The sequence below is a fragment of the Furipterus horrens genome, unplaced genomic scaffold (genome assembly GCF_987537825.1).
Source record: "Furipterus horrens unplaced genomic scaffold, mFurHor1.1.pri manual_scaffold_11, whole genome shotgun sequence".
Lineage (NCBI taxonomy): Eukaryota > Metazoa > Chordata > Mammalia > Chiroptera > Furipteridae > Furipterus > Furipterus horrens.
In genome coordinates this window covers 92928087-92942574 of record NW_028327181.1, presented here as the reverse complement: position 1 = coordinate 92942574, position 14488 = coordinate 92928087, and the positions used below count along the sequence as shown (strand labels likewise).

The following is a 14488-nucleotide window of genomic DNA, read 5'->3' as shown; positions in this document are numbered from 1 at the left end:
CACCTTATCATCCTTGGCTTCTCTACTCTCTCCATCCATGTAACCACTGCATGATTAATTTCGCTCTATTTTAAGTACTCAAGGTGGTTATCTATGGTTTTCTGGCTAGAGCCCCCTGGGTACCCGAGAAGGATCTCTCAAAACTGACTTCAACTGTTTCCAACCAGAACGTTGGAAGAGAAATAAACCATATTAAAAATGGAGCCTTCAAAAAGGGAAGTCCTTTTTATAGCCATGGGGTCGAATTCAGTTTTGGATTCCCTGCATCTGTGATTCTGGGGACACACACAGGAGCACACAAATGGACTATACTTGAGAAGTCAGCAGGTGACATATGCCTCTGTGAGCTGAAGCCACCACTGTCCCTGAGAGCAGGGTGGCGTCTGAAAGGAAGTCTCCAGAAATTGGAGCCAGCTGGTAGCTCAAAGAGATGGGTGTTACCTCCTCTTGGTCCTGTAGTTTCCTCATGTCATTACCTGTTGGTTCAAGATTAAAACGGACTGAGGCTCCATGGTTACACTCTTAGCTTCCCCAGGGGCACAAACCTTTCTTCTTTCTGCCGTTCTTATGAAGACAGTAATACATTTTCCCACCTGCTGAAAAAATTATAGCTATGGCCTCCAAAGCCTTAACTAACACTTGAGAATTGCGGAATGATTTTGAGACAGGCTACCGCATAAGAGGCAGTCTGGTACCGCACCTGACCCTTAGCCCAGCCGCGGACAGACACTGACTTGGGGGTAGTGATTTAAAGTGTATCTCCTTGAAGACGGGCTCAGTGGCATTGAGTTTTCGTTTTAGGTCTGTGCTTCAGAACACAGCCAGCCAGGTGCTGTAGGTTTCGCATCTTCATCACTAGGTTTGCTGAGAAATACCTGCTACTCGAGCCTGGATAACCTGTTTCTCTAGGACCACAATTCCTGAATTATTGTTTGTATTGTGGTAAAGTCCATGTAATGTAAAATTTACCAGCTTACCCATTTTTAAGTGTACGGTCCACTGGTGTTAAGTATATTCACACTGTTGTGAAAACAGGTCTCCAGAACTTTCACATCTTGTAACAACTAAAACTCGACACCCATTAAATAAGCAGTTTTCATTACTCCCGTCCCGGGACCCTGGCAATCACCATTTTGCTCTCTGTTTCTGTGAAATTTGACTACTTTCAATACTTCATATAAGGATAAGCATATAGTATTTGTGTTTTTGTAGCTGGCTTTTCCCTGGGATGATGTCTTCAGACTTCATTTATATTGTAGCATGGGCCAGAATTTTTCTTTTCTTTTTTTAAGGCTGAGTAGTTTCCAGAGTATGTACACAGTACATTTTGTTGATCCATTTACCTGTCCGTGTACATTTGGGGGGGGGGGGTCACGATCTTGGATGTTAGGAGTAGTGCTGCTGTGAAGTGTGTGGCAGATATATCTTTGAGATCCTGCTTTCAATTCTTTTTCATGGATACCCCGAAGGGGGTCCTGAGTTATTTTGTAGCCCTCCCCCTTTTCTCTAAGAGTTTAAGCCTCAAGTTTCATAATCAGAAATCACCCCCCACTGCCATTTATGGGGTTGATGAACTAGACATACACTTTGTTTTTAAATAATTTATTTATTTGTTTATTTATTTACTTTTTTTTTTTAGAGAGAGGGGACAGGAGAAAGAGAGGGAGAGAAACATCACTGTGTGGTTGCCTCTCACTCGCGCCCCCAACTGGGGACCTGACGTGCAGCCTAGTCATGTGCCCTGACTGGGAATCGAACCAGCGACACTTGGCTCGCAGGCCGATGCTCAGTCAACTGAGCCCCAGCAGCCAGGGTCTAGACATACACTTTTAATTTGATTTTTCAATATTTCGAACAGCACATTCTTGTGGTTATTAGTATTTTTTTAATATTTAAAAATACTCGCTAGCTTAAAGTACATCTTATATTTGCAGACTCATGTTTCATCCTTTACTGGGCTGCCAGAAGACTACTTTTTCTTATTTTCCATTGTGTACAGCATTTCTCCTTACATTGCCATGAGCAGCATCAGCGACTACAAGGTAAGAGAAGGGGGGGAAAAAGAAACTTCAGGGAGCTCAATAATTGTGTTTTAAATGCTGTCGGTTCAAAATGTTATCCCGAGAGGAAAAAACATGTAAGCATATGTTTAATTTAGATAATGTACTTACGCATTATTTCTAGCAGGTCAGAAATTTACCTCTAAAAACAAAATACTCAAGGACACAAATGACAGGATGGTGATGGTTGTGGGGAGGGAGGCGGGTGGAGGTGGAAGAAGGTGTAAGGGGAGTAAATGGTGATGGAAAAAATACAATAAAAAAAACGAAAATATACAATATGTTTTATTTCAATATTGAAGGAAAAATTACAGTAGCTTTACAGGGATTCAAGTTAATCTAAGCATTCAGAAGGGACTATTACAAAACTTTTGACCATACTATTTCTTAACTATAAAGAAGAAATCATAGATGTTGAAAAAGACCAGATTTAAGACTTGAATCCCCTTTCTACTGCGAGGAATACAATTTTTTTTGTTATATGTGTCTTTGGTTACGCTCATTATTCAAGTCAAACAGTTAAAGAGTTAGATGAGTCAGCCTTCACAATGCTGAGCCAGTAACTCTCCCACAACATATTTGGATAATGGAGAATTGATTGTCCTTGGGGCCACAAAGTGACATTTCTTTTCAAGGAGGTTCATTCCTTACTCATTATTAAATCTGCTTTTCTATTTATTATGCAAAAGTTAAAGTGGTACTGTGGATCAAACCTATAAAAGGAAATAATACTCATTTTTCAAAAAGGTCACCTTAATGAAATTAGCTAAACTCCATTGAGGAGTGTATGCATTATTAGAATTATTAGAAGATTTTAAAATAGTTGATTGGATTGGATCTAATCTACCTTCCAATGTATTTGTTCGGGATTTGGATTTTAATTGAATCTACGTGTCTTCTGTGTTTTTCCACCAGAAGAGAGCTAAGTCCCAACTGTGGATTTCAGGCCTCTACCCTTCTGCCTACTGGTATGGGCAAGCCCTGGTGGATATCAGTCTCTTCGCTCTTATTCTCCTTTCAGCATATTTAATTATCTACATAAGATATGTAACATTTATTTACATCACAAGTCGAATGGTGTTTGCTACGGTAAGTGACACACTACATAGAGATTGTTTTATAAGGTAATTCATTATAAGTTTTAACATTTGATATTTTACATAATCAAGACATTTTTAATTTTATTTTGGCCTACGCTAAAAAAGAAGCAAAGTGCATGTTCAATAAAATGTTTTAAAATGTTTATAATTTAAATTTTCCCTCAATACTGTATTTTTCAACTTTGGTATTTTTTATCTGATCTTCAGGTTGTAATTACATTTGGTTATGCAGCGTCTCTCACCTTTTTGACATATGTGATATCATTTATTTTTCGCAAGAGGAGAAAAAATAGTGGTCTTTGGTCATTTTTCTTCTATGCTGTAAGTATATATACAAACATACAAACAGAGACAGAGTTCTTTCTTCAACTTTCAATGTAACAGTCAATAGAGTCACTTTTGCCCTGAGCAATGGGAAAATTAATCCCTTAAAGTTATACCTTAGGAAGAATGTTGCTGATTCAAAAATGTTCCTGAAGAGTTCATGTACAACCATTTGACTAGAATTTGTAGACCACCCTACAATATATCTGAAGCTCAGGGTGCTACTATAGCCGAACACTGATTTATAAGTGTGGATGAGAGGTGACTGAAAGTCCAAGATTCATGAAAACTTGGAGGGAGATATTTACCAAGACTCTGGATACCCAGACCGCTTAACCGTAGCAGTTCAGGTGCCTTTCAGCTGATAGCCCCACCTGGTGTGTGAATGCCTGGCGTAAAAACACAGCTCCCAGCTCTTGGAGTTGGAGCTCTGAAACCACAGGAGGAACCCAACCATGAACCATCTGCTAAGAAAATACACCTGACATTCCCCATTCACTGCTATGAGAAGTTAGCCTTAGACTGTTCTGGTCAGCAGGTAGCCATTGGCTTGTCACTTCTCAGTGGCCACTATTCTCATTTGATTTCTCCAGAGTGTATTTCTTGGTATCAGCAGGTAATATCTATTCACTACCCCTCTTAACCATCATCGGGACAACCCAATGCAAGCTCAGAAGTTACAGAAAGACTTATAGAAATACCTCACTTGGAAGACTGGCTTTGAGACTGTCGTGAGGATCCGGTGCGCCAGAAGTCTTCCATTCATCCTTTGCATGGGAACTTTTTATTCATTCCACAGTCTTATTGCCTGTGACCAGTGTAAACCCAGCTGCTGTGTAGGCAGTACGGATCCCAGCAGAAGACAGTCTGACTAATAGTTTACTTCTTTTCAGTCAGCACGCTTGTATATGTTCAGCAAAGATTAACAAAGAACTTGCGTCCGTACTTTGTGTTTTCTAGTAGTTCCAACTCTGAATGACGTCTTTTTCAGAGCTAATGTTCAAGCAGTGTCAGGGTTCTTTGCCAATATGGCTGTCGACAGGTCCATTACTGCCAGCCTAATCGAGGCTTGAAATATCCCAGTGAGTTCCCTCATCGACACTCGTTAAGCTTCTTGTCCTTCAGTCCTAAATAATCAGCAGCCTAAAATCATCGGTCCTTTTTCTTTGTCTTTCCCATTCTTGTGTTGGTTCTCCTTAAATAGAAGCCATTCCAGACTAGGACAAATAGAAGTCTATATGACTGTGTTTTTGCTTTGTGTCAAGTGAAAAATCAGCCCCTGGTTTACCTTACACTCACAGTTCTTGGTTTGTATGGATTTGACATCTCCTTCAGCTTTCAGTGGGAAAGCAGAGTAGGGGGGGAGCTCTTCTCGTGGCTGCAGGCTCTGGAGTGAGGTTTGGGGATGGACAAAAATGTCCAGGTTCTAGAAATTCAAAGTGCATCAATCCTACAGAATATGACACCACAATCTTCCAGAACAATAACTTTGGTCTCTTGGCTTAGAGAGTAGAGACCATTTCCCCCAATACTTTATATATATAATAAGGGGTGGAAGTCTATGAGGGCAAGTTCCTTCAATATATGGTCGATGGCAGAATGGAACCTGCATTATCATAGAATGCGTTCCTCTTGCATCATTCCTCGGCTGCATGTGTATAAATGAGCACATGAAGAAATAGGGCTTTGTTATTTCTAGAGAAAGTCACGGTAATGCAGAACACCTTTTTTATTGGGTTTGTGGACAAATGTGATGATTAAGATGTTCTCACTGTGGTGGCAACAAACTATAACAAATAAAGGGCCACAGTAGAGAATAGAACATACGACTCTGAAACACCGTAGTTTTCAAATTGAAATATACTCATATCTATATAGATTGAATACCATTTTTCCTTTGCTGCCACTATTTTTGAACGATTTCATATTAAAATAAGGCAGTATTGCAGAGGCAACATAAATTTGTTTAAATAAATATTTTTGTTCAAAAATTTTAAAAATATCAGTGTTATACACAGTATGTAATACATGTTTATAATTTCTGATTTTTTCTTTTTGATATTTATTTATTTTAGTGTACTTATCTACTTAGTTCACTTTTATACCATTGAAAAGAAGCTACAAACTTATGGCATATTGGAATGTCAGATTTGAAAAAAATTCAAGCCTATCTATGATAATTCCCCTCATTTTTTAGAGTGAAAATAACTAACTTATTTGAGGTCACACAAAAACTAGTGACAGACTCAGGAACAAAACTGAGGTCTCAAACCTTATGTCATTCCTCCTGTCAAAAACTAGGAGGTGGCAGCATGGTTGACAATACTGATGTAAAGTTGTGTATCAACACAGCTTTCCACACCACGGTTTTAGTAAGCTAAATTATGTGTCTTCACGGAGACCTGAGCTTTCGCAATAACTTTATGCCTGCTAGAAAGAACTTGTAATTTCTTTCAAAATATGTAAAGGGTAATAAGTACTATGATAATTGATCTTTCATCATGCAGTTAGTATAAGTTTAAACCGTGCTAAGCTTCGAACTGAGGTTATGTTTTATTCCTCGCAAGATCATATATAAAAATGCATCACTCATTGATGGTCAATGAAGTTGTCTTTCTGCGACCTCGGGTGTACTTGGAAAGACAGTATAGGCAATGTCTCCCCATCATTGAGTGAAGCCACAGTCAACAGTTACTTTGTTTCCAGAGTCCAGTGGAATCCTGTACCCCCAAACGTGTGGCACTTCATGGGTCCCTTAGGCCCTTGTCTCATAGGGAAGCACCCTGTCAGCCCATATTTTAGCCCAGTGACAGAGTTATAGTAACACATCTCAGCACACGGGACCATGGAGTATCGCCTTTGATGCATTTTGGTATCTTCTCTGGTTCCAGTGGATGACACAGGCAAAAAAGAAGGAGTCACAAAAGTGTAACCTTGGAGGCCTACTAGAATAAGTTGAGTCAACTAAGTGGACTAAAGGACTCCATTATCAAAAACAAGGAGACAGGAAAAAAAAGTGTGGTGTCATGGAAACGAAGAGAAGAGAGATATGTAAACATGCACAACTGTGCCATGCCTTTGAAGAGAGAACGCGGAGATTGTAAAATAAGAGGTCTCTTGTATTTGCCATCTACAATGCTTACTGTGCTCTTACTGAATACTGGACTATAAGTTATTTGTTTCTTTCACAACTGTTTTTCAAATGTCGATTACATATTCCCCCAACATTTTACATTCACTTAGTAGCAATACAATATTCCCTTTTATGTAACAATTCCTCAAAACAGGATAGTTTTCTGACAGAAAGACTTGGCAATCACACCCACCAAGAGTTTTGGATTCCAGCTTTGCCACTCACAGCTTTGTCATCTTGAGGATGTTATTTAATGTCTCTGGGCCCTAGACTTCCCCTGTATAAAGGGAGGGATAATATGCATAATTATGATACATTATAGAGTTGTGAGGATTAAAGTAAACAATGCATGCTAAATTATTAATGCCTGGGATTTGTGTAATATTCAGTGAATTGAATAGTTATGATTCTTACTAGTTGTAATATAATTAATACATTAATAAGACCCAGCAATGGTTCGATGAAGTGCTCAGAACATACTGACTGATAAACTGATCCTTAAAACAGAAAAATAAAAAATCATTTTCAATTCCACCCCAACATTTACCAGCAATCTAAAAGAAAATGAGTCCATTACAATCAAAATGCACAATCTCAGAAAAATCACTTATTTGGAACGGGCACTTAATGGAGCAAGTATGACAATTAGAAAACTTCAGTCTAAGTGAGAAGCAATAGGGATTTTTTAATAAGGTCGCATATATTCTCGTTATCAAAAAGTTATCCTTTCCCTTTTCCTTCTAAAAGGGATTTGTCTGCGTATGGGAAAATTCTGATACATAGGACAAGAACACCTCCATCTTAAATGTTTTCTCAACTATCGATGGACTGAATATGTTTGACACACAGTCTATTTCAACTTGCTTTGTAGACGACAAACACCTCAATAGATGTCATTTTATTCGGAAGCCTATATTTAGCGCCTACGGTTTGGAGTATGATATTTGTTCCCTCATTCACCCTGGATGGATTTATAAATTTGCTGTCACAGGTAAGAAATATTATTAACTGTGTCACTGATTTTGAATATGCCACCTATTAAAATGCTTTGCCCAAATCGATAAAGACAGAAAGTAGGCGACCCTTGTTCCTGGGACTGGGAGAGAAAGGGAGAGTGACAGGGAACCCGTTCGATGGAAATGTTCTTCGGTTAAATTGCGCTGTCCCTCTCACTACTCTGTACGTTCCCTAAAAAGCCTTGAATTGCACACTTAACATACGTGAATTTTAGGGCGTGACAATTTAACCTCAGTAAAGACATTTTAAAAAGCTTTGCCATGTGCACTTCGCAAAACGTAAGCTTATTCAAAACTAGTGCCAGATTGAAAAAAAATGTTGCCTCACTTAATGGGTACTCGTTCTCCATTGCGAGGAATACACTCAGATACAGTGTAATTCATGCAATCAAAATATATGTTAAATACTATTGTATGGTAGGCACGGTGCACTCATAACTGGAGGCATCTGCTGGACGAGATAACAGTCCTACCTTTCACAGAGCTTAATGGAGACTAAGGCCCCCCTCAAAGGAGTCCATTCAAAGCAGTAAGGGGTGCAAAGAAGGGCAGTTTCCAGCACAGCTGATATGCTCTGGAGAGTTAGAGCATTCCTCTAATGAAAAGCGACGTTTAAACACAGTCCTGAAGCATGAGTAGGAATTAGTGAGAGCGGGGGTCAGTGGGTGAGCACATTCTGTGTAGGGAAGCAACAGCATCGAAGCAGGAAAGACCAGGCAGCATGCACTGAATGGGATTCAAACGGAAAGAAATGGACGATGAGGTGAGCAGAAGAGTGCAGTCGGGAGTCTACTTTGGGGGGCCCTGCATCATCCTGATGAAGTGGCTTTAAATAAAGTAGGGAGGGCTTCCCCGAGTTTGTGTTCTTGGGAACCTGGAGAAGCCTTCCACCTGTAAAAATGCATTTCCATTGGCTGAGCAATATCTGGAATTCTCCACTGAAAACGTGTTCCTTTGCTTAAAGCATTTTTCTCCTAAATTAGAAGCAGACATGCAAAGTGAAATACATGAACTTAGATCTGTCACATATTGTATAGGAGTAATGAGTTACTTGGCTGAAGGCATTCATTGATGAAGAAAGAATAACACAATGGGACTAATTATTGTGGTAGAAACAGTCCCTGTTAGGGTGGGAGGGGACCTTGAAAAGGCTGGGGATTGCTCTTTAGGACAAATATTGTTGACCCCTACAATTTATCATGATGAAGGCACCCCTCTCTGCTATACTTTCAGCAGACATTAAACCAAAATATTAAAGAAAAAGAGGAATTGGAAAAAATAAACATTGCGAGAAATTCAGAGCTCAGTAGGGGGTCCCCTCACATCTCTGAAGGGAATTGCTTGTCACCCGCGCATCTAGGGGACTCAAGCTTCAGGAGAGTATTTAATACGTGAAATTCCATGTTACTTAAACGGAAACTGTAAGCTGACGAGTTTTCATATAGCCATGTTTTTTTGTTTTTTGTTTTTTTTTTTTTGCCTTTGCAGAGAGTTTTCGAGCACTTCAATGAAAACGAAGACTCAGGTTATGTTCTGAGTGGAGTTGACCTTCTAGTGTGCTTAATAGTAAGAAGGTTTTTCTAACTCGCCACCTGTTTTGCGGGGCTGGGTGGGTAGTTATCATTTACTATAACAACTACTTGATCGAGCCAGAAGTGTGCCAACTTTACAGGTGTTGTAGTCTTAGAACAAGCGATTACACTACAATGTGATTCTAAATCCTAGAGTTACTTTTCATACGTATGAATGGGTGGTACAGATCCAGAATTCAATATGAAATAATTTTTCATGTTTATTTATTCTGTGTATAGCCTCTTCCAAATTTAAAAGAGCTTGTCAAAAGTACAGGTCAAATATGCCTTGGCCAGGTGGCTCAGTTGGTTGGAGCATCATCCTGTACACCAAGAGGCTGTGGGTTCAATTCCCAGTCAGGGTATATTCCTAGGTTGAGGGCTTGATCCTTGGTCAGAACATGTATGGGAAGCAAATGATCAATGTTTTTCTCTCCCAGAAATGTTTCTCTCTCCCTTCCTCTCTCTCTAAAATCAATTTTAAAAAAATCCTTGGGTGAGAATTTTAAAACATGCAGATGAAATATAACTTAAATCCTTTGAATTAGAGATTAAAAAAGCAAAAGTTGAATAATAAAAATGAAAAGGGAATAAATAACCATGTTGATATATTTAGACTAAAGAAAGCTACTGTCTTTGAATGCAATGCATCAATACTTTTTTAGACGTAGGAACAAATACAGACAGAAGTCCCTGCTCCTGTGGAATTTAGTTTTTGGTAAAAGTAGGCAGATAATAAACTAAATAGATGATGTACACCATGTCAGATGGGTAGTCAGGAAAGGGCTGGTTGAGAAATAGTGATTTGAGGGAGGCAGGAAGCAAGCTGTAGGAGTAGCTTGGGGAAGAGCATTCCAGGAAGAGGGGATAAGAGTCACCCTGGCTTGTTTCAGGGTCAGGCAGGCGACCTGTCTGGTTGTGGCGGAGTGACCAAAGAGGAGAGTGGTCCGAGAGAAGGCCGCAGACGTAATAGGATGGCGTGCGGGTGGATAGAAGAGGTTACACAGAGTTCCTAGGTCACTGTATTGACTCTGAGTCACCGAGGAGTCATTGGTGAGTTTTAAGCAAAGGGCTATGATAGGACATGTTTTAGAAGAGGAGCTCTGGCCGCTGTATTGAGAATAGATGTTGGGAGCAAGGGGAGAAGAGGGAAACCAGGTAGAAAGGTGTTGTAATATCATTATATTTCTTTTTTTTAAATAATGAGAAATGATCATGACTGGGCCTGAGTGGGGGTAGCACAAACACTGGTGAGAAGTCGCTGGGTTCTGGGTAATTTTGAAGGCAGAACAGAATTTGCTGGCAGTCCGAATGGGGGCTGTGAGGAGAACGGAGGCAGGCTTCACTAAGCCGGGTCGTCACTGCGTGGCTGGCCTCCTTCCCTGACTTGTAAGATAAATCACATCTATTTTACCTGAAGATGTAAGGCCATCAATTTAATTCAAATGTTGAAATAATATTGGGGAACCAAAATGCCGACATAGAACTCTTTTTCTTTGTTCCTAGCCTTACTTTCAGGCTTTGCTCTTCGTTTTTGTTCTAAGATGTATGGAAATGAAGTGTGGGCAGAAAACAATGCAGAAGGATCCTGTTTTCAGGTAGGGTAAAGCTTCATTTCCTACTGAATATCGTATTTTAATATTCCTAGACCGTAGCTGTCCTATCAGCCTGTCGATGCGGATTTATCTTTACAAAGTAAATCGCGTGCTGACCTCCATGACAGTCAGTGGATTGCTGGCTTACTGCCAAGAGCCAGGGCTCCCAGGAGGATCGTAATCAGCCAAGGGAAGCTTTCGGTCCCTCCAAGATTTCCTGAGCGCTCAGGTAGTCATTCTGTGGCCCAAGGTGATCACACATCCCTGAACAGAAGAGATGGGATGGAATTGGCGAGCAACAGAGTTCTGAGTGCTTCCGAAGTGGGGGGCAGGAGGGGCCCCCAGAAAGTGTGAACAGTAACTGACACTCAGGCAAACGTAGGGCCAATTAGATGTGCTCAGAGTAAACAGAGAAAGTGTAGGTGGCCTGGTTTCTACAGAAGCAGCGATGCTTGCCAGAAAATCAGAACGTGTCAAGGATACAGGAGTCCCTCTCTCTATCATGGTTCACTTACACAGCCTCACTGCATCACGGGATTTTTTAAAATATTATATTTGATTATCCATCGCAGGTTTTTCGCTCTATCGTGGGATTTTGCGGTACCATATACGTATGTTGTTAAAGTTATGTACGTTTAAGAGTGTAGAATAAATGTAAGGTTCCTGCTTTTTGGGGGGGGGGGGTGTCTAGAATGTAATACCCGTGATACGTGAGGAAATAGTACTAACTGAAAAAATGGGAGCTATGCTGAAAAAGGGATCCTGGCGACCGGGGTGGGAATTTGGGGCAACAGCTGAGCCATGTTCGCAGGGCCGTCGGCAGCAGCAGTTGGCTGAAGGGAAGGGATAAGGGAGAAACCGCCGGGAGGCTGATTTCTGATCCGTCTCTGGCGACTAGAAAGATCACGTGGCAGACGTTTCATTGTCTCCGCAGGATCCACCCCCAGAGAAGAAAGGCCCGACTAAATCCAGAGGAGCCTGCTGATGAAGACGAAGATGTTCAAGCAGAAAGAAGGAGGACGGCAACCGCCCTGAGCACGTCGGGCTCCGAGGAGGTAGGAAACCAGGTGACAACGTGCGTGTTAACAGAGCCACCCAGGAACTGTCGAGAACAGAGGTTGATACCGTGGTTTTCATTGTGAAGATTTGGCATTTGGTGCATTTTCATAATTCTTAAATATGCAGGCACATCTCTGGAGTGCCTTCGAAGCTACAGAAAGCACGCAGACCAGAATGGCTCTATTCTCCTTTCAAGAAGAAACGGACTTCGATAATGAGAGCTATAATTTCAAAACCAAAACTTTCATGAGTTGAGGAGTTTCTGTGCATGAAATTTGTTTTAAAGTCCTAAGCAGAGATTAAAATTTTAAGAGTTGTTCTTCTCTTTGACTTAGATACTGTGATATTCCCATAAGATTAGACACTTCCGTTCTGGAAAGGCAGTGAGCCAGCTTCCATGAAATTATGCTGCTTTGCCTGGCTCATTGAGAAGCAAGAAACATTCATGAGTGCATTTTATGTTTGGAACAAGCAGTAGGATTACCCTGACCTCAAAATACGGCTTGGTTCATGCTATAGGGCGTGAAGGATTCCAGTAAGGAGGATGCAGGCACAATAAGCCTCTGAAATTTCAGATGAAAATCAATTGTCATCTCTTCCAGAAACCCGTTATAATCGCCAGCTGTCTACACAAAAAATATGCAGGCCAGAAGAAAAATTGCTTTCGTAAGAGGAAGAAGAAAGTAGCAGTAAGAAATATCTCCTTCTGTGTTAAAAAAGGTTTGGAAGAACCTTTTTTTTTTTTTATTCACTGTTATTTCTAGAAATGCCCACTGAACATCTGTGTCATAGGCACCACTATACCTGCTGAAGAATTCATTCATTCATTTAACATACATTTTTAACTGTTTCAGGGACTGTTTTGGTCTCTGAAAATATAATTATGAAATAAATAGGCAAGTTCCTGTCTGCATGGATTTTATATCCTAAGAAGGGTCAATAAACATAAATAACTGATTAAGAGAAGTACCAGAGATCACATAGGCACCTTCTGTGTGGAACATTCAAATATGTGAATGATATGTGTGACCTGCGGCTGCCTTCACTACAGTCAGGGAAGGCCTTCCTTGAGGCTGTAGCATGAAAGCCACCATCTGGGTGATGAGAAGGTGTCTGCTATGGGAGTGCGAAGAGATAAGGCACCCCAGGTGGAGGAGGCAGCGAGGGCAGGGACTCCGATGTGGGGATGCCTTCGGACTGGCTGAGCCACACCCAGAGAGGCCACGGCTGCCTCTGCAGGTGGAGGGGGTGAAATCAGAGGTGGGCAGGACCAGAGCAGGCGCAGGTTGGTGAAATACAGCGCGGAGTTCAGATTTTATACCAAGTTATTGGAATGCGACAGGAGTGTCTTTAAGACAATGTTTTGTCACAATTTAATTTATGTTTTGAAAAAAAATACACAGTGGTTATTGCTTGTTTACAAATTTGGGGTGCGGACAAGTCAAGAGACTTTTATATCAGTTCAGATGGAAGATGGCCTGAACACAGGTGGTGGGATTTGGGAGGGAGAAGATGTCCCTGACCTCCCAGGCTTTGGAATCACTTACCCATGTAGTCAGCACATCAGCCATCTGCTACAGAAAATAACCGGGGCCAATTTTTCCACTAAAAAAGTTTTAAAAAAGAAACACAGACAGACAGATATAATGACATCAAATTCCTAAGCTTTTCACCAATATTTTATATGATTATAAGAATAAAAGGACATGTCTTGGTGGATTGCATGTGTGTCATAAATTTCAAAACGATACTGCAGGGTTATTAAATGAGGTTATTGAAGTCCATGGCCAGGAGTCCTTTTTCCTTTTCGCTCAATACCTCCACCCTCTTGTAGGAGCGGGAGGTGGGGAGGGCGGGGTGGGAGATGGGAGGTGGGTGTATGGGGACTAAATGGTAATGGGAAACAATACAATAAAATTAAAAATTAAAAAATAAAGTTGTTGAGGAAACGGTTTTATGTTCATCAGTATCTCACTCCGGATATTGATAATCAGTGATTCTCTTTCAGGTGAAATATTGGGATTGCTGGGGCCCAATGGTGCCGGGAAAAGTTCGTCTGTTAGAATGATCGCTGGGGTCACGGAGCCAACGGCTGGAGAGGTAGTAAACAATGAGCAGTTCCCCTTCCCGGAAGGGAAATTTCACGACAGATGTACATTATCTCTTTGTATACCTATGCTTTTAGTCAGTTAAAAAGTTTTTTTAATTAACAAATATATAATGTAATTTTTATACTACTTCTCTGATGCTCAATAAAAAGTAGATCTTTACGAGCTACCTGCCAGTTTCTTGAGTTCTAGGGTGATTGGGGGAAAGGCTACACGTATTTCTAAAACCAGTTTTCTTTCTTAGGTGGAACTGAAAGGGTGTAGTTCGGTCCTGGGTGATCAGGGAAATGGCGCGGCCAAGTTCCTGGGGTACTGTCCTCAGGAGAACGCGCTGTGGCCCAACCTGACGGTGAGGGAACACCTGGACGTGTTCGCGGCGGTGAAAGGGCTCAGGAAGGCGGACGCCACGGTCGCCATCACACGGTACAGACAGGTTGGGCGGCGTCTGTGTGTCCAGAGGTGGGGAGGCTGTCCGTTGATGACGAATTCCCTGATCAAGAATGGGTGGTAGAAATGATGTCC

The 14488-nt window shown here is 41.0% G+C and overlaps 1 protein-coding gene across 1 annotated transcript in view; it reads left to right on the top strand.

Moving 5' to 3' along the window:
* ABCA6 (ATP binding cassette subfamily A member 6) overlaps positions 1-14488 on the top strand; it is a 49167-nt gene that overhangs the window by 28134 nt on the left and 6545 nt on the right. The window contains exons 22-31 of the mRNA XM_090257309.1: positions 1935-2042; positions 2976-3149; positions 3368-3481; positions 7489-7608; positions 9122-9199; positions 10711-10802; positions 11734-11854; positions 12461-12578; positions 13867-13958; positions 14211-14389. Coding sequence (XP_090113435.1) covers positions 1935-2042; positions 2976-3149; positions 3368-3481; positions 7489-7608; positions 9122-9199; positions 10711-10802; positions 11734-11854; positions 12461-12578; positions 13867-13958; positions 14211-14389 — 1196 coding nt within the window. The remainder of the gene's footprint in view (positions 1-1934; positions 2043-2975; positions 3150-3367; positions 3482-7488; positions 7609-9121; positions 9200-10710; positions 10803-11733; positions 11855-12460; positions 12579-13866; positions 13959-14210; positions 14390-14488) is intronic.